Genomic DNA, 20,093 nt, shown 5'->3' with positions numbered 1-20,093 from the left:
CATTTGTACTTGGCAGCTGTATTCCCATGTCAGCCTCTGCATTCAGTCTATTGCAATGTCATGTAACCTGTGGAAAATTCCACTGTACACTCATGAGAGAATGAGAGAGAAAAGAATGATTCTGAAGTTATAGACTTGTTACGAGAGTGTTTGGACCTTATAGACCTCTTGAAAGTATCTCTGAAACCCTAGGAGTCTCTATGTCATGCTTTGATAAGTGCTTATCTAACAGAAATGATGAAGACCTAATTTCAATTTTCTTCATTAAGGTGATTCATTAGGAACCTAAATAAATCTATATATTTAACTTTTATCAGAAAAAAATTCTTTTGCAATCGTAAGCCCCTATTTATGGTTTTGTGCTTCACACTGTAGCACAATATAGGTGCTCCACAAGTATTTGTCAAATAGATAAATTTTCTTAGGGTCTGTAGTTGTATAACTGACTGGATGTCAGTGACTTTATCTTTCATTGCACTCTGTGAACTAATAAGGTCAGGATATGAGCTAATTACAGCTCTAGGATATTAAGTCCACTCCAAGGTCCAGATAATAAAAAAATTATCTTGGCTTCACCCAGGTGAGCAGGGTACAAACCTGTCCCTGTTGTATGAAATAAGATTTCTTAATTCTTCTTGCCTTATGCCAAAGACACCCATCAGTGAGAACCCAGACTGAACTGTTCTGGTAAAAATAATAATAGCTGCCTTAAAAAATAATAAGAAGAAGAACAGCAGCTGCCTTTTAATGAATGTTTACTAAATATCAGGTACTGGGTGAGGCATGAAGCATGTCATTTCATTTTTAAAATAACCCTGTGAAGTAGATTTTATCTCCCTCCAATAGGTGAGTAACTCACCAAGTCCTGTAGCTGGTAAACTCTAACTCGAGGCCTTTTAATCACCTGACTGCTTCTGAATTGAGAAAGAGCCCTGGATCAGGGAGCAAGGGTAGGAATTGGAAAGGCTGTTTTTGTTATTGGATGTACCTCTTCTTGTAATTAATGTAGATGAGAGATGACAGTGCTTTCATCTCATATAGCACAAACTCAAAAGCAAAGAATGACTGCCTTAATTACTCCTCTGGAGTTCCAAAAGAGCAGTGGTAGGATTTGTAAGACCTCTCACTTGTCAGTTACAGAGCATTTACTGAGCACAGACACAGAACCTTGGTAAATGCAAAAGCAATATTCCCTGTATATTCTGTGTTCATAAGGAGTTTAAACGTGAGTGGGGTGCTAAAATATTTGTACACAGAATAATATACCAGGAAATAGAAATTAAAGTATCTACTAGTGTTGGCCTTCGAATGAAACTTTTGCACCACCTGTGTGAAAGGGGAGAATAGACTACAGATGTGGCTGACTTTGTGCTCTGAATAAATATTTCTCCATGGCTCAGTAACTTTGATGATAAGGGTAAAAAAAAAAGTTCTCACAGAGGAAGATAATAGTTTCTTATTCTCAGTCCCTCCCTTAGAGATAAATTCTGGATTCAAATGCAGATCAAGAAAATAGGTCAAGAGCACTCCATTGTATGCCTCCCAGTCTCATTTTCATCTTCGTACTCCTTAACGTGCTAAGAGAACTTAAAACTGATTTTGACTTATCCTGAAAATGATTACATGAGCCTTTCCTAGAGCTAATGCTCACAGAAGTTTATCGTTGTGAAAAAGAGAGCTCCCACGCTCTCTCTCTCTCTCTCTCCTCTCTTTCTTTCAGTAGTCTCTATGCCCTGTGTGGAGCCCAACACAGGGCTTGAACTCACAATCTGAGAGCAAGAGTCAGATGCTTAACCGACCAACCCACTGAGACACCCCTCTTTTTTATTTTCCTAAGATTTTTTTTCTTTTTAGAGTAAACTCTGTGCCCAACATGGGTCCTGAGCTAACAACCTTGAGATCAAGAGTGATCAACTGAGCCCTTACAGAGTGCCCTTACAGAGATCTTTCTTGAAGAACCAAAGAACAGTTCCTTAATTTTCAAAGATCTACACGTTAAAAACTAAGTACAATCAGTGATAATACCATGGAATCATAGATGTAGAAAAAAAATCTTAGGGATCACCTTATTACTTCTTCTAGATGATGAAACCAAGACCCAAGAGTTAAGTGACTTGACTAAGTTTATATGGCTTATTAGTGGTAGATTTGGGAATAGAACTGAATATTAATAGGTAATTTATTTCTCACCCTTCCCAATTTCCTTTCTTCCAGGCTACTGAAAGTTCTAAGTATTTACATAACCTTTTGATTAGCCAGGAAGGTGAGGGAGATGTAGGATATTTGTATTTAGGAAGAGCTCAGTCTCAGTTCTCCAGGGCCCTCCAATTAAGATCTTCTTGATCTTCTGATGTAAGGAAATCTACTGTTTATCAAGAATCTCATTTGTGGGGCGCCTGGGTGGCTCAGTGGGTTAAGGCCTCTGCTTTCGGCTCAGGTCATGGTCTCAGGGTCCTGGGATCGAGCCCCGCATCGGGCTCTCTGCTCAGCAGGGAGCCTGCTTCCTCCTCTCTCTCTCTTTGCCTGCCTCTCTGCCTACTTGTGATCTCTGTCTGTCAAATAAATAAATAAAATTAAAAAAAAAAAAAAAAGAATCTCATTTGTGCCATGGTCTTCATGATACATTGTCTCATTGAATACCTTACATAGGTTTTATAAAGTAGACCAGTGCTGCTAACATTTTTTATGGGCATATGAAGAACGCCAGACAATCCTGTTACTGCAGATTCTGATTTTGCAGGTCTGGGATGGAGTCTGAGATTCTACATTTCCAAAAGGCTTATAGGAAAAACTAATTGTGTTTTTGGCCTGTGGCCCTTATATCGAGTAGCAAGGATGTTGATGTTGTCTTCATCTTATAGATGAAAAAAATGGATTTTGAGAGGTTCCTATAGGCAGTAAGTGGTAGACTGGTAGATAAAATGATAGGTTTGACTTAGGTCTTTCTGACTCTAAAGCTCAAGATGTGATTAGGGAAGCCAGAGAATAATGGAAAGAGAGCTTAACATTCTAATATTTCATCAACAGGTCACTTCTCAAGTGAGTCAGTGGCAAGAATCCAGGACCAAATCAACAAGTCCTAGTTCCCAGCCAAGTGTTTTCCCTTTTGCCTCCCATCAGTCCCCTAATCAGGATCTTTCCTTTGTGCTTAGCAAACCATATTTAGAAATGGCTTTGGATTTTTCTTATTACAGGTTTATTGCCAAACCCTGTGCACTTCATGTTGGCATCCAGGACAGTGGTCCCTATCCGGCCCAACCCAATGCCATCCTTGAAAAGGTGTTCATATCTATTACCAAGGTAAGTGGCAAAGAAACAGAAGACGAGTCATGTGAGGGGTTGCTCCACAGGGAAGGGGAGGGTGGAGAGCAGGTAGGGATAGGATGGGTAGTCCATATAACTAAAAGGAGAGCTTTATCCTGTCAGGGGGAATATCTTTGGGTCACTATCCCTTAAATAAGTCAAGTTTACATACATTTGAATTTTAGGCCTACTAGCCACCACAGTCCTGCCTTTCCCAGACACATCTTGATTTTATTTATCCCTGCTCCAGCTTCCATCATTATCCAGTTGCATAATCAAGATAGGAAGGGTACCAATAGCCTGTGCAGCTTGGATTTTTAATAGCTTTTTTCACTCAACTTGGGCTGGAGGGAGACGACCAGAGAAGGAAGTATATAAAGGTAAAGGTCTTTGCTCATGTAAAATAGGACTTCTTACTAAAAATGAGTTTGGGGATGAAATCTAGAAAGACAAACATCCCTTAAACTGCTGTAGTTATCACCCCTCTGCCACTCAGCTAGTCAGAGGGATTTAATGAGAGGATCAAAGAAAAAGGGATGTTCTGACTCTGGTCATACATCTACAGTATCCTGATGAGAAGAGGCTGGAAGGCCTGTCAAAGCAACTGGACTGGGATGTCCGAAAGATCCAATGCTGGTTTCGTCATCGGAGGAATCAGGACAAGCCTCCAACGCTCACAAAGTTCTGTGAAAGCATGTAGGTGTGCATAGGGAGGTGGGGAGTGAGGAGAAGGGTAGGGTGTGACCGGACTGAGGTTTTCTTTTGGTAGGACAGTAGTCAGTGGATGTAGAGGCTAACTCAAATTATTATAGGCAGGAAAGAAGAGAACTGGAAGACTGGTCACCATTAGTGTCTTGAATATGCTTACCACTAAGCTAAATGTTGTAGTTCCATTTTGTTCCCTTTTCCCAAACAGACTGGGAGGGCATTCCTCTAACTGATTCATGTAGGTAGATAGGCACACCCTTGTACACCTTGGCAGAGATAGTACCAGCTTGCTCTAAAATGATATTTTGGTGGGAAACATCCCCTTTCTGGATATACTATACTTTATTTCACTGGGGTTTTACTAATTATCCTCTGGATATAGAATACAATTCATCACTGTCATGCAAAAAAAATATTAGGCACTATCATTAGGGAGTGTATGGAAGAAAAGTTGATTAAAGCCAGTATACACTTGTGGAAGTCTTTTAAACAGAGCTGGAAGATGTCTCTATCATTTTGGCTTTTTAGGTAACAGTATTCATCCCTATTTAGGAACTTCTCTTTTTTTTTTTTTTTTTTAAGATTTTATTTATTTATTATTACTGTTTTTTTAAAGTAAACTCTATGGCTGATGTGGTGCTCACACTTAAAATTCTGAGATCAAGAGTTGCATGCTGTACTGACTGAGCCAGCCAGATGCCCCTCTGGGAACTAACCTTATTTCTCACCCATAATTGTCTGAGCTCCAAGTCTGCTGTCTTGACTTCCTCAGCCTCAAAAGACTTTCTTTTGAGTGAATATTCATCTAACTTCTCTTCTTTGCCCACCCAGGTGGAGATTCACTTTCTATTTATCTATATTCTGCTACGGAATTAAATTTCTCTGGTCGGTAAGTCTAAACTGTCTGTGGTGTGCTACTGGATTCTAATCATGCCTATGTGTTTAGAGATAGAAGTTAAATACCATTAGCTCTTTATTTTCCTCCTCCCCTTTTATTTTTCCTATAATGCCTATGGCCCAGGTGTATATGCTAGATAGATGGTCTTCTGTCTGGTGTCTGACTTCAATAACTTCTTAACTTTACTGTTTCTCCCCTTATTTAGGGGAGATAATAGTACTAATTGTAATAGTGTAGTATAGGTATAGTATTGATTAATCAGCATAGTCTGTGATGCTCTGTAAATCATTTGACAAAAATCCTGTTCTTCTAAGGAGGAGACAGTTGTAGAAATGGAATCAGTAACCCTTTAAAGTGGATAAAACTGGTAGTATTCCTGCTTTTTAGTTAATTATTAGAGGTGAAGAATTTCAGGGCTTTTTTTTTTTTTTTTTAATATTTTATTTATTTGACAGAGTTACAGTGAGAGAGTGAACACAAGCAGGGGAAGTGGGAGAAGCAGGCTTCCCACCAAGCAGAGAGCCCCATATGGGGCTCCATCCTAGGACCCTGGGATCATGACCTGAGCGGAAGGTAGATGCTTAACGACTGAGCCACCTAGGCACCCCAAATTTCAAGCTTTTTGATTCCCAATTCCATGGTGGTTGGTTTTTGTTTTTTTGTTTTTCACTATACCACACTATTTTCCTCTAAATGTTATAACTGAGGCTTCAAAATACATGAAGTAAAAAGAGGCAGAACTGAAGGAATGGACTGGACAAATCCATACCATTGTTGGTGATTTTAATACTCTTCTTTCATAATTGACCAAGTCATTAGATAAAAAATTACTAAGGATGTAAATTTGTACAATACAATCAGTTTGACCTAATTGACATTTAGAGAACACTATGCCAACAGCTGAAGAATATATATAATTTTCAAGTGCACATGGAATGTGAATTAAGACAGACCACATGCTAGGCCATAAAATAAGTCCCAGTAAATTTTAAAGTTTTGAAATCTTATAAGGTATGTTCTCTGCCCATAATGGAATTTAGCTAAAAATCAATAATATTAAGATATCAAGAAAATATTTGCAAGTTAAACTTTTGAAAATGACCCATGAATTAAAGAAGAAATCACAAGGGAAATTAGAAAATATTTAATGGAATTATGCTGAAAACCCAGTCTACCAAAACTTGTGGGATGCAGCTAAAGCATGCTTAGAGGGAAATTTATAGCTTTAAATGCTTATATTAGAAAAGAAGGAAGCTTTAAAATCAATGATATAAGCTTTTAAGATCTGGAGAAAGAGGGCCACCTGGGTGGCTCAGTGGGTTAATAAAGCCTCTGCCTTCAGATTAGGTCATGATCTCAGGGTCCTGGGATCGAGCCCCAAATAGGGCTCTCTGCTTGGCGGGGAGCCTGCTCTCCCCTCCACCCCGCCTGCCTCACTGCCTACTTGTGATCTCTGTCAGATAAATAAACAAAAATCTTTAAAAAAAAAAAAAAAGATCTGGAGAAAGAAGAGCAAAGTAAGTTAAAGGAAAGAAATAACCAAAAAAAGATAAAAAATTAATGAAATATCTATCATAGACCTATACTCCTGTAACAAATAATACATTATATATTAGTTACTTGAATTTAAATTTTTTTTTTTTTTTTTTTTTTTTTAAAGATTTTATTTATTTATTTGACAGAGAGAGATCACAAGTAGGCAGAGAGGCAGGCAGAGAGAGAGGAGGAAGCAGGCTCCCTGCTGAGCAGAGAGCCCGATGCGGGACTCGATCCCAGGACCCTGAGATCATGACCTGAGCCGAAGGCAGCGGCTTAACCCACTGAGCCACCCAGGCGCCCTTGAATTTAAATTTTTAAAAAATTAATGAAATAGGCATTAAACAAACAATGGAGAAAACTGATAAAGCCAAAAGTTGGTTCTTTTTAAGGTTTAATTAAAGCTGTTAAACTTCTAGAATAAAAAAGAGAAAACAAATGATCGATGTCCGGGAGAAAAAGGGGCTCTCACTATAGATCCTGTTGATGTTGGAAGGATAATGACAATATTATGAACAATTTCATAGTAATAAATTCAACAACTTAGATGAAATAGACAAATTCCTTAAAGAACATAATTGAAACTCCAACAGAGATAATTATTTTTGACTTTTTAATCTTCAGCATGGAGCTCTCTCTCCGTTGTCAGACGGAATCATTGTCTTCCTGCTTCCCTATTTCCCATATCCTAGATGTTGATATTTCCAAAAACTATCCTAGAGCTCTCCATACTCTCATTTACCTCCAAGTATGGTTTTTCTCTTTGTAATAACATTATCTTGATTTAGAAGAAAAACCTACCCATTTATTGAGCCTTTCAGGACCCATCGGTTCCGTCAAGAATTCCCTTTTCTTCCCCATCTCTCTTGTGCTCCTAGTATAGAGAAAGGGATTTATAGGTAAGCCAGGGTTGAATCCTAAAGGCTAACCTGGATTATCTGTTTTCTCTTAGTCACCTTGGTTCTGGGACATCCAACAGTGCTGGCGTGGCTATCCATATCAGGTATGGTCTGAGCGCTTTCAAGACAGGGGCCTTATCTATGTGTGGAAGGTACAGTAGGCAGGGCAGTCTCAGGGCAGATGGCATGTCTTCTTGGTATTCTGGAGGGATTAGGGGCTGAGTCTCTTTGAGTCATATATTCAGGGTATCTATTTCTGGGGCCCCCCATAACAGTGAAATCCAGCCATCTTTTTGTTCCAGATTCCCTATTATATTCACACTAATTGGGGTGGAAAGAAAAGCAGCTTCCTGGCACTTAATGAGATGCTTTCTGATTCAGGTGATCTTTTTGAATCAAGGGTAACTTGGAGTCCCCTTAAAAGTATCTTGGTTCTAACCTATTACTAGAAAAATGTCAGGGGCTGCTAACAGGATAGAAGAAGACTTGAGTGTCTTAGCCCTGAAAATCAGCACTAATTGTCCAGAGTTCTAGACATACTGATTTGATTGTGCTATTTTGTGTGTTAACGCTATCTGATCTTTTCTAAAGATGTGAGCTGAAAATGTGTATGTGGAGGGGCAGAGAAGAGGTTTAATTCTCCACACTAATCCAAAGCCTGTCAGCTAGTACAGATCTTAGAAGATGATGGGGAAGAAGGGTGTCTAATAATTTTGGGTATTGGTCCTCTGAAACAGGAAGTTGTGAAGATGGAATGAATTTTTGACTAGCTGGTATTCTAACTACTTTCTCTTTTCCAGCCTCTCACAAGTGGGCTTTATTACTATTACATCATGGAATTGGCCTTCTATTGGTCTCTTATGTTTTCTCAGTTTATAGACATTAAACGGAAGGTAAGGACACTGCCTCCCTCCATGCTAATTTATTGCATCCTCCTCCTTTCTAGCGGCCACCATGATTGCTATTCTGGATTTTCTGGCCTGCCTGGGACCACAAAAGAGGGAGAAAGTAGGTTTGATGAGACTGTTAGGTCTTGATAATGCTCTCAGAAATGAGACTTAACCAAAGATGAAGTAAGTGTATCTGAAGCATTCTGGGCAGCCCAGGATAAGAACAGTTAACCAGCTAAAAAGCATACCCTTTTCCTTAGTTTTCTCTAAGGTTCTTACATGTATAAAGTTCTGGAAACTAGTCAGAACTTGGGGATAGCAAGGCCTCATCCAGGAAGAGGCCTGCTTTCAAAAAAGCAAGATCTGGCTTTTGATTTACATCAGAGATCCTTGCTCTTTCTCTGTTCTTCCTTCTTGGTAACTCCAGCTACTCAAAGAATGTCAACTGGAAGGGGTTTTAGATGACTTAGTTTACTGTTTTCTTGCTCTTGTTTAGGAAACAGAGATTCAGGGAAGTGAGTTGACTTGCCTACACAGTGACAAAGTTAGAAATGACTTAAGTTTTTTATACACAGACAGAAAGGACAGAATCTTCACTTTTTATTGGTATGCACCTGACATAATGTGGTTCCAGCAGCTCTAACGTTAATCTGTCACTAACTCATGATTACCTTTGGTAAGGAAAACCAGGGTTAGTATTTATGGGAATGGATTGACACTAATCTGGGTTCTTAGTTTTTGTATAATCCAGAAGCTCGGTACTCAGTTCAGATGCCCTTCACTCTCCAATGGTCAGGAAACACAGGTCCCTTTATTAAAAATTTATTTTAAAACACGACACATATAAAAAGGTTCATTATATATATGTGGCTTTTAAAACATACTGGAACATATACCTGTTAACCCATCCAGCTCAAGAACTATGTGGAGAGAGCACAGACTTCTCATCCCTGTTTCTCTGACCCAAATTCACCTGCCTTCTCCCATCCTCTGTCCCTCAGTGGGTTGAAAAGTATTAGATATGTCTGATAACAGGTATTTAGAGATTTTTTCCAAGTTTAACTTGGCATTTGAACTAGAGCTTTAAATCTGAAAGCAGAAGTTGCTTACAGTTAAGATAGATTATTTAGTATTTCTCTGCAACTTTTTTTTTTTTAAGATTTTATTTATTTATTTGACAGACAGAGATCACAAGCAGGCAGACAGGCACTGATCCCAGGACCCCGAGATCATGACCTGAGGGACCCGATCCCAGGACCCCGAGATCATGACCTGAGTCGAAGGCAGCAGCTTAACCCACTGAGCCACCCAGGCGCCCCTCTTTGCAACTTTTTAGAACAGTTTAGCTTCACCCCCCACAGACCTCTCCTGTTAGGTCCCTTTGGTTGAAATTTCCTTCATCTGAACAGTCTTAGAATCTCAAAGATACTGCTTATAGGTCTGATTACCACCTGGGAAATTATTTCCAAGTGTCAGGTCAGCATACATGGTGTACATATTCTGCAACTTCCAAACAGAATGGTTATTTTCCATGCTTGGAGCTATATTAACATAGATTATAGGTCAGTTACTGGTGTAGAGTTTTGGGTCGAATGCTAGGGTGCTTCATAAGGGAGTGTTTAAACAAAATAGAACTTCTATGGCCTTGCCTTTACCCGCCTCTGCTGTTTCTGTTCCATCCTAGGACTTCCTGATCATGTTTGTGCATCACTTGGCCACCATTGGGCTCATCACCTTTTCCTACATCAACAACATGGTTCGGGTGGGGACTCTGATCATGTGTTTACATGATGCCTCAGACTTCTTGCTGGAGGTAAACCACCCCTGTCCAACCTTTGTTTCCTCAATATTCCTCTTTTCCCTCCTTTGTGTCAGAGAACTGGCTTTCTCCCCAGCTCAGTTCTTTTCTTCCCCCACCCCCAACTCAGTTCTTCTCTTCCTTTCTACAGGCAGCCAAACTGGCCAATTATGCCAAATATCAGCGTCTCTGTGACACCCTTTTTGTGATCTTCAGTGCTGTTTTTGTGGTCACTCGTCTAGGAATCTACCCATTCTGGTAAGTGTTAGGGCCATGGAGCTGCGGTCAGTATGTAGCTAATGATACCTTTTGCCAGTTTAGGGAACAGGCCACCAGACACCCTATTGCCCTGCCTTATCCTGGGCCTAACCTGACCGATAGACTCTCCCAGGACCTTACTTCCCTTGCACAGTATTTCTAGGAAGATGTGATCCAGGCTGAGAATATCCAGCTCACTTGCCTGTGGCTTTCCAGACTCCTCTGAGGAATAGCCCTCCTTTTATGCCTAAGTAATTCCTTTGCCATCTTTTGCACTGACTGCAAAATTCTCTTCTTATTTTCCTGTTCTTCTGGCCTCCCGCATTGTAACCAACACACGCACCACTCTCACTTCCACCCTCACTGCTCTGTACAAAGCCAATGACTGTAGGTTGGGGATTCTCTTTCGTCTGAGGGAATCAACTACCAACTGTCCTGTCTGTGCCTAAGGGCCTGAGTAATGGTTACGATTATGATTAAAACTGCTGCCCCAGTTTTGTGAGACGATTCATATTTGAAACGATTAATGATACGACTTAACCCATCAGTTCCTGAGACTTACCTATCTTTCCTTGCCTCCTAAGATCAAAAACTTCATAGGCCCCCTTTCTTTATATTTTTTCACTGTGGATGAATATCCCTGGCATTTCAACTGTTAGAACAGAGAGAGAAAAAGCTTACTGGGTTCTGCTTCCTAGGGAACTGAGCTTCATTCCTGTCCACCTGGCTTTGACTTTAGAATCTCACCACTGGCCTCCTCTTCTAGGATTCTGAACACGACCTTCTTTGAGAGTTGGGAGATGATCGGGCCTTATCCCTCCTGGTGGCTCTTCAATGGCCTTCTCCTGATCCTGCAGGTTCTTCATATCATCTGGTCCTACCTAATTGTACGAATTGCTTTCAAAGCTTTGATCCGAGGAAAGGTGAGGAGGAAAGATGGCTTCTTTCTTTGGGGCTGGATAGCAAGATAGACATTACTTAGTAGACCTTCTCTATCTAGCTTAGTGAGCCGCAGTACTCAAGTAGACCCAAGAAAGCAGAAAGCTTAGGACTCCAGAGTTTTTGACTTTTCTCTAAGTGTTTAAGCTGTTAAGACATGACTTGGAGGGGCACCTGACTGGCTTAGTCAGTAGAGCATGTGACTCTTGATCTCTGGGTTGTGAGTTGGGGCCCCACATGGAGTGCAGAGATTATTTAAAAAAAAAAAAAAAAAAGACAGATTTAGGAGAAAGGATCTGCCTTCCTCCTGTCTCTTGGGAATGACTATGGTTAAATAATGAACAGTATTGTGTTTCGAGATGGCCTCAACCCCTTCCTACCCCTCACCTCCCTGCTTCAGTGTATTTCATATTTTTGGTTTTCTAGCATGGAAACCTTTTCTCAAAGGTTTAGAGTTTAGTTTAGAGCTCTAAACTATAAGCTGTTTGAAAGCAGCAATGTTTGACTGCCTAAGAATGGCATGATAGTTCACAAGCCATCGCAAGATGACCACACTGTGGTGTTCCGAGATGTGGGGCTAAGTACTTGCTTCATCCCACTGTTGTATCAAGTGGTGATCCTGAATGAGATGGGTAATTAGGATTTCAAATACCCACCTTGTGCCGAGAGACCAAGAATACACAGAGGGGTCATTTAATGATCACACTCATAGCTAGAGTGAGGAGGTTCGGAAGCAGTCTGGCTGGGATTTGCCAGTGGGCTCGGGATGCAGCCTTCAGCAATACAGAGTGCCGAGGGGGAGGGGCTCTGCCAGGGGAGACACTGAGTCTGGGAAAGGGAGATGGCATGTAACCCAGGCATATATGATCTGTTGTGTCCCTGTTCCTTATGGCTGCAATTGGTTTTAGAACTTGCTCAGCGTGTCTATGCATCCTGCTGTAGCTTCTGGGCTACCAGACATCTCTCTTCTCCCCTGCTTTTCTTTCCTGACCAGGTGACCTATCCAGGAAGGATTAGACCCAGACTCTGTACTCTCCACTCTTTTCTCACCTCCTTCTTTTTTCCTATGCCTGGTGGGAGCTGGACAGTTTCATCTCTTGCATGTAAGTGTATCTGTGCTTCTGGCGTTCAGTAAAGCATGTCGGTTTGAACGTGTCTCTCTTCCTTCCTGCTTTCCTTCCTGTTCCCCGTGTTGTCTCTGAGCATGCCTCTCTCCTGACCCTGTGAGGCCACTGTTGACTGGAGCTCAGTTTGCCAGATTCTTGTTCCTAAATGGAGGCAAGAGTTGAATCTACTCTTATTTTTTCCCTTCTTTGAGCCTCCCTTTACCTCAAATCTAAATAGACTCTGCTCTCTGGTAGAAATTTCCTAAAGGTCAGGTAATCATTTGCTTGTGTTCAGAGGTAACAGCTGCAATAAGCCAGTCTTAGAGCTAACCAAAGCAAGTGCCCCACTCCTTGGCAACGGCATTTATAGCTCTGTTCCCTTCTCACTCCCTTCTCTCCTTTAATTTTTCTTCTTTTAACAAACACCTTGAGGTGCCCCTGGCTGGCTCAGTCAGTAGAACATGCGACTCTTAATCTCAGGGTCGTGAATTCAAGCCCCACACTCGGTGCAGAGCTTACTTAAATAAAATATAAATCTAAAAACCCCATTATTTATATTATAAAATATAAATTAAAACACCCCAGACTTTCAGTTCTGGAGATCAGAAGTCTGGCAGGTCTCACTGGGTTTGTCTTCTTTACTTTCTATGGTCCATGGTAGAGAACTGGAAATACTTTGGTGTCATAGGGTACTGAGTCCAGTAGAATGACTGAAAAAGGCCTAGTTATGGATCAGCTCTAGGGATAAACAAAAGTCAGGATGACCAATATGAGTAACTCCAGTGGTCACTACCGCCAGAAGATAGAGGCAATGATGACAGCCACCTGTGTTGTTTGTATTGGTCTTTTCTAGTGTTTGAGGTGGGAGAGGCAAAAGAGCGCCTGGAGTCCACGCGGATTCAGTGAATGACTTCAGCTCTCTCTCTCGGGCTGATCCTGAGAGACACCCCTTTCCCAACTTCTTGTCCCATAGGGAACAAAGATGATGAGGGAGAAATCAAGAAAGAGGCAAAGGATATTCACAGCTGTAGCCATGGCCCGGACAGTATTTTGAGTCAGGTGCCACCAGAAAAATGGGCCACAGAGGGAGCAGGGCCAAAATATGGGCTCTGTGGGCTGGAATCTGCCTTACAGTAGCAGATAAATTCTGTCCTCATCTTCTCTACCTCTGGCCCCATCCCACCCAGGTGTCTAAGGATGACCGCAGTGACGTGGAAAGCAGCTCAGAGGAAGAAGACGTGACCACCAACACAAAAAGCCCCTGTGACAGCAGCTCCAGCAATGGCGCCAATCGGGTGAATGGTCATATGGGAAGCAGCTACTGGGCTGAAGAGTAAGGTGGCTGGTGTGGGGACCACAGCACACATGGACTCATAGGGCCACAGGCAGCCTACTCCTCAGGCCTCCCCACGTCTACACACTTGTGACAAGGGGGTCTGCAGGGCACTGAGGAGAATCAAAGAAGCAAATATTTTTCACTTTTTTAAAAAAAACTTTGCCATTTTGTATTTAATAGCCAGGTTCCTTCAGTAATGTTATTTGCTGTGTGTGTGTGTGTGTGTGTGTGTGTGTGTGTGTGTGTGCATGTGCGTGCGCACCCATGCACGTGTATGTATGTGTGCATATGCATTTGTTCATGTGCACGAGTTTCATTTCCTGGGTTGGGGCACAATTCAAGACTAGGGCCACTGGGCCTCACGCCCCCCCCCCCCCTTTGAACCCACCTCAATCCCAGATTTGGCTGCATCTTGATAATGCTGGCTCTGGGCTCTCCCCTCCCTTGTTATTCATGGCTCTCGAAGCTCTGGCCATCTGAAAGGAACGGTTAAGTTCAGCTCCAGGTTTCTGTACTGTTCCTCCTTGGAGCTGGAATATTTGACATGAAGTTGTACAGAAACACAACTGTGGATGAGATGACTGAGATTTTTCGTGGCCTCTAACTAGATGCTCTTCCTACCACCTGGTAATTACAGGGACAGCTACTGATGCCCTGCTCTTTACTAAATGGTACGCAGGGAGGGGCGTTTGGCAGAGGGTGCGCTGAGGGCTAGCAGAAGGCAACAGCCACTGGGTGAGCCGTTAATGGTTTATACTATTGTTTACTCTTCTGTGATTAAAAGTGCTTCAACCCTCTTCTACTGTCTCAACTTCTTTAGTGACTCTATCCCCAATTCCCTGAATTCATAAGCTAAGTAAGGAAATTTTCAGGTCTGATTCTAAAGGTTCTTAGACTCCCAATTTTTCCTTTCTGTGCCTGCTGGGAATGGAGTGCCTATATTTTATGGCTTTATGTGTTAAGAAAAAATTAAATATGCATAATAGTAACAAAAAATACTGAGCAGATAAAAGTATGGATATTACCAAACAAAGAATTTGGTTGAAGACACGTTTAGTGAGATACCTGTATGTCCCATACAGAGACTACCAGTTAACACTTAAAAGATTGTGATAAATGAGTCTGAGACGTTTTCTCTTTTAATTCTATTTTCTTTTAGCCATAGAAAAACAGTCTTCCTAATCCAGACTTCTCTGTAGTTGAGGTCTTGGCAAAATTGCCAATGGTAGTATTCATCTCAGGACAGTTTTCCATTTAGTGAATATTCAGATTATCAAAATATTTCCAGATGTTCTTATGTACATTAAGGCTTATGCAATGCTTCATTGTCAGGGAAATGGATGAAAATTGAGAGAAACAGGTTACTGTTCTAAGAATCAGGTACTCACTTGGTGTTTACTGACATTATTGGGATATAGACCCAGCTAAAATTACCTTACTGAGTGGCTGGCTTGTTTTTGTTTTTGTTTTTGTTTTAATATTTTATTTATTTAACAGGCAGAGATCACAAGTAGGTGGAGAGGCAGGCAGAGAGAGAGGGGGGAGGAAGCAGGCTCCCTGCTGAGCAGAGAGCCTGATGCGGGGCTCGATCCCAGGACCCTGAGTGGAAGGATAGAGGCTTTAACCCACTGAGCCACCCAGGCGCCCCTTGTTTTGTTTTTTAAGAGAGTATGCATGAGCTGGGGAAGGGGCAGACAGAGGGGGGATAGAAAATCTCAAGCAGGCTCTATATCCAGCTCAATCCCACAACCCTAAGACTGGACCTGAGCAGAAATCAAGAGTCGGATGCTTAACCAGCTGAGCCACCCAGGCGCCCCTGCGTGGCTGGCTTTTAAAAAAACTTACCTTGGGGCATATGAAAATTATTTCTGAAAAATCTTACATAGTTATTTGGTCTGAGCTAGTCTACACTCTTATATTTAGTTCCTCAACTTGCCGTATTATTGAATAGACTAGTAATTTTGAAATATGAATGAAAGGCTTTTAAAAGATATGGTTTTAAGGCTTTTGAAATCTGAGCAACTGCTATGTAAATCTGGGGTTAGTTGTCCCAGTTATTCTGACAAAGATGCAACTGAATGGTATAATAAAAAAAATAGTAATAGATAACACACAGCTCTTCATTACACGCCAGGCACTATATTAAGCACTTCACATGTGATAAAAATGAAGCAAAAAAAATGAACTTGCCTAAGGTGGAACAGCTAATAAAGAATCAAACTGGTACTTGATTACTAAAAACAAAAAACCCCAAACCACAAACGCCTTAGATCGCCCATCATGTATCATAAACTTTCATGTTACCTCAACCCTAAAAATAATCACATGAGTTTAGTTAGAGGTGATTCAGTATTGCTGACTATAAACCAAATTCTTCAGACTTTATATCCAATATCAAGCAGGGAAATATTTTCAGTTCAATAAAATATTTAAGTGCCTACTTTACGATACGCACTATGGCAGAAGGTGGGGACACAAAGATGAACAAGATCTGGTTTCTGCTCTCAAAGAGCTCCTATACCCACAATAAGGGGGAAAGGTATTCCAGTGCAAGAAGAACTATCCTAAATTATTCTTGGCAAGGTGGGAGAAAACTTGAAAGTGGAGCTTGGCCATTAACTGAAATGGAAAGGTATGTTTAGAAGAGATGTCCAAGTATGTGAAAGATACCAGTCCTGGCTTAATGCAGGCTAACATAACTTGAGACAAGCATCTAGAAATGGTAGTAAAGGTTTGGTTTTGTTTTCAATGCATAGTTGAGGAAATCCAGGAAAGGGGACACCAAAGACACAACGAAAGGAACTGAAAACTAGTGCAGAAGGTAAAACAGTTGATGCAATTACTGGAGGGATAAGGGAACATAACTGAAGGACTTGGGTTTTAATGCTGACAAGAAACAAGACCATGCAGGAAGCTGGAAATGAGACCTCCAGTTAAAACTGGGATCCTGAGACAGAAACAGCCTTACTGAAAGGGGGGAAACCATGAAAAATTCATCCAGTTGGCAAAAAAAGGAAGGCAGGAAATTTGGAACCATGGAATTTCACTCCATGTGAATTTGAGAATTTAAATATACAATTTCTGTGTGGTCTAGGAAATACCATGACCTTCCCCACCCCATCCCCAGGTAAAAACTTGCATAAAAATGGTCTCAGATCATTTACCCGTGGCACTGCTCTGGAGAGACGGGCGTGATGATGCAGACCACGTGGGATTCTTACACCATTACCACCGCCTCCCAAATGAAAAAGCTCTGAAACACCATCTGGGTCAAACCTGCCAGACCTATAACTAACAAAATAACTAGTATCCAGAATATACATAACTAAAGAAACAACAAAGACAACCAGTACCAAGACAAAGGGGAGGGTCAAGAATATGAATAGGCAATTTCTACAGGAAGAATATTTTAATGGATAACAAGTCAATTAAAGGGTGCATGGGTGGCTCAGTGGGTTAAGCTGCTGACTTTGGCTCAGGTCATGATCTCAGGGTCCTGGGATCAAGTTCCGCATCAGGCTCCCTGCTCAGCGGGGAGTCAGCTTCTCCCTCTGCCCAACCTCCCCCCCCCATGCTTGCTTCTCTGTCTCTCTGAAGTAAATAAATACAATCTTTTTTTTTTTTTTTTAAATTTTATTTATTTATTTGACAGAGAGATATCACAAGCAGATGGAGAGGCAGGCAGAGAGAGAGAGAGAGAGAGAGAGGGAAGCAGGCTCCCTGCTCAGCAGAGAGCCCGATATGGGACTCGATCCCAGGACCCTGAGATCATGACCTGAGCCGAAGGCAGCGGCTTAACCCACTGAGCCACCCAGGCGCCCATAAATACAATCTTTTAAATTAATTAATTAAAGAGGTGCTCTACCCTACTGGAAATCAGTAATACATAAATTAAAACTAACAGAGGGCGCCTGGGTGGCTCAGTGGGTTAAACCGCTGCCTTCTGCTCAGGTCATGATCTCAGGGTTCTGGGTTCGAGGCCCGCATCGGGCTCTCTGCACAGCAGGGAGCCTGCTTCCTTTTCTCTCTCTCTCTGCCTGCCTGTCTACTTGTGATCTCTCTCTGTCAAATAAATAAATAAATAAAATCTTTAAAAAAAAAAAATTAAAACTAACAGAAAGCACTTAACACCACTTTGGAAAACGTAACAAAAACTAGTAAAGCTAAGGGCGCCTGGGTGGCTCAGTGGGTTAAAGCCTCTGCCTTCAGCTCGGGTCATGCTCCCAGGGTCCTGGGATCAAGCCCCGCATTGGGCTCTCTGCTCAGTGGGGAGCCTGCTTCCTCCTGTCTCTCTGCCTGCCTCTCTACCTACTTGTGATCTCTGTCTGTCAAATAAATAAATAAAATCTTAAAAAAAAAATTAAAAAAAAAAACTAGTAAAGCTAAATATTAGTAATGATTACTCTTGGAGAAACTAGTAGATGGGCCCAAGAAAACATTCAAGGATACTCATCGGATTGCTATTTATAAGAGGAAAAAAGTGGAGATGACTAAAGGAATGGAATAAATTGATTTACTCATGCAGTTGGATGAGCAATTAAAAACTAAGGGGTTTTTTCCTTCTTTTTTGTCAATATGGATGTACTAGTCTGAACCAAGAGAATATAAATACATAAATTTTAAAAAGATCTGTTATAAGGAGTTGGCTCACATAATTGTAGAGGCAGAGAAGTTCCTAGGATCTGAAGTCAGCAAGCTAGAGTACCAGTAGAGCTGATGATGGAGTCTCAGTCTGATTCTGAGGCCAGTTGTCTCAGCTCAGACAGGCAAGTGGAGAGAGAATTCTCTTACTCTGCCTATTTTTATTCAAGCTGACAATGAATTGGTTGAGGCCCAACCACACTGGGGAGTGCAACCAGCTTTACTCAGTCTGTGGATTCAAATTTTTATATCTCATTCAGAAACATCCAGACGCATGAGGAATTGTTTAACCAAGTCTCTGGGCCCTGAGTGGGCCAGTCCAGTCACCACCTAAAATTAACCAGCACAATGGATAAATAAATGTCAAAAACATGTTGAGTGAAAAGAGCAAGTTTCAAAAGAAAATCTCCTATGAAATTAACATTACTTTTTTTAACCCCAAATAATATTATGTATTTCTACAGTAAAAGTTTGGAAACATATCAGAAGGATGGATAGTTTTTATCTTTGGGAAGGGAGGATGTGGGTAAGATGAGTAATGGTATCATATTTTATTTTTGGTGCTTTTTACATTTGGAATAGTTCATTTCAAATATTTTTTAATACAAAAAGTATATGGCATTTTCAGGGAACTAACCTGCTAGAGTTGGATCAAAGAGGCAGGAGGTGAGAATAAGGAGACGGCTTGGGACTGTATAGTGAAGAACCCTGACTATCATTTTGAAGTACATTTTATTTTATTTTATTTTATTTTTTAAGATTTTATTTATTTATTAGAGAGAGCATGAGAAGGGAGAGGTCAGAGGGAGAAGCAGACTCCCTGTTGAGCAGGGAGCCTGATGTGGGACTCGATCCTGGGACTCCAGGATCATGACCTAAGCCAAAAGCAGTTGCTTAACCAACTGAGCCACCCAGGCGCCCCTGAAGTACATTTTAGATGATAGATTATAGGAGCCCTCAAAGGTTTAAAGCAACAAATGAGTCTTTTAAAAAGTATTCATGGGGGGAAAAAGTACTCAGGGGAGGGTATCTTACTAGTTGGGACTAGACATTAGAGGTACAAGAAATGTCTTTATAAAAAAAAAGGGACAGGGGTCCCTGGGTGGCTCAGTCAGTTAAGCGTCTGCCTTCAGCTCAGATCATGATCTTAGGGTTCTGGGAATCAAGCCCCTTTTGGGCTCCCTGCTCCACGGGGAGTCTGCTTTTCCCTTTCCCTCAATCCCTCCCCCCTGCTCATGCTCTCTCTCTCTCTCAAATAAAATCTTTAAAAAAGGGACTGAATCAGCGACTGATAGTAAGGTTACAATCTGTTCTGCCCTCACCTCAGCCATCTGTCTATAGTTGTCTTTTCTTGTTCAGTAAAGTTTCCTGCAGAGCAGGCCTCACCAACAGAGTTCAGTCATAAGCCCTAGGCCTATTAAAAAAAAAAAAAGCAGATTTGGGAATCTTCTTTCGCTCCAATGACTGCTCTGTGACAAACACCTAGGAAACAATACTAAGCTTTTGACAGCAACAGGGTTCTGCTGTCTGATACTAATTTATTTTAGGAAAATGGCTCCCCGTTACAGACCATCCCTTGTTACGGTTCTCAGTTGTCTGCCTGGCTACTTTCCTTCACTGTCCGCGCCCTACAAATGGTTCGCAGGCAGACTAGAATCTTGCCACCAAAGCTGCCTCTGACTAACACAGGGTGGGGAGAGCCCTGGTGTCCCAGACCTTGCCAATTAGTGCTTCTCTCCCGAGTCTTTGGTTCTGAACAACAGAAGGAACCAGAGAAGAGT

At 41.4% G+C, this 20,093-nt stretch overlaps 1 protein-coding gene across 2 annotated transcripts in view; it reads left to right on the top strand.

The window, feature by feature from the left end:
- Positions 1-14,468, top strand: part of CERS5 (ceramide synthase 5) — a 29,743-nt gene extending 15,275 nt beyond the window's left edge. Inside the window, exons 2-11 of one of the 2 annotated variants that reach the window (XM_059403092.1) lie at positions 3,195-3,300; positions 3,869-3,999; positions 4,843-4,900; positions 7,398-7,448; positions 8,145-8,237; positions 9,919-10,047; positions 10,184-10,290; positions 11,057-11,213; positions 12,224-12,332; positions 13,523-13,616. In XM_059403092.1, coding sequence (XP_059259075.1) covers positions 3,195-3,300; positions 3,869-3,999; positions 4,843-4,900; positions 7,398-7,448; positions 8,145-8,237; positions 9,919-10,047; positions 10,184-10,290; positions 11,057-11,213; positions 12,224-12,332; positions 13,523-13,530 — 949 coding nt within the window. In that variant the 3' untranslated portion in view covers positions 13,531-13,616. Of the gene's footprint in view, positions 1-3,194; positions 3,301-3,868; positions 4,000-4,842; positions 4,901-7,397; positions 7,449-8,144; positions 8,238-9,918; positions 10,048-10,183; positions 10,291-11,056; positions 11,214-12,223; positions 12,333-13,522 lie in introns of both variants that reach the window. The other variant, XM_059403091.1, reaches the window with a different exon arrangement.
- The last annotated feature ends 5,625 nt before the right edge of the window (positions 14,469-20,093 follow it).

The sequence above is a fragment of the Mustela nigripes genome, chromosome 6 (genome assembly GCF_022355385.1).
Source record: "Mustela nigripes isolate SB6536 chromosome 6, MUSNIG.SB6536, whole genome shotgun sequence".
Lineage (NCBI taxonomy): Eukaryota > Metazoa > Chordata > Mammalia > Carnivora > Mustelidae > Mustela > Mustela nigripes.
Note: the sequence above shows the minus strand (reverse complement) of the source record. Positions and strands in the feature narration are given on the sequence as shown.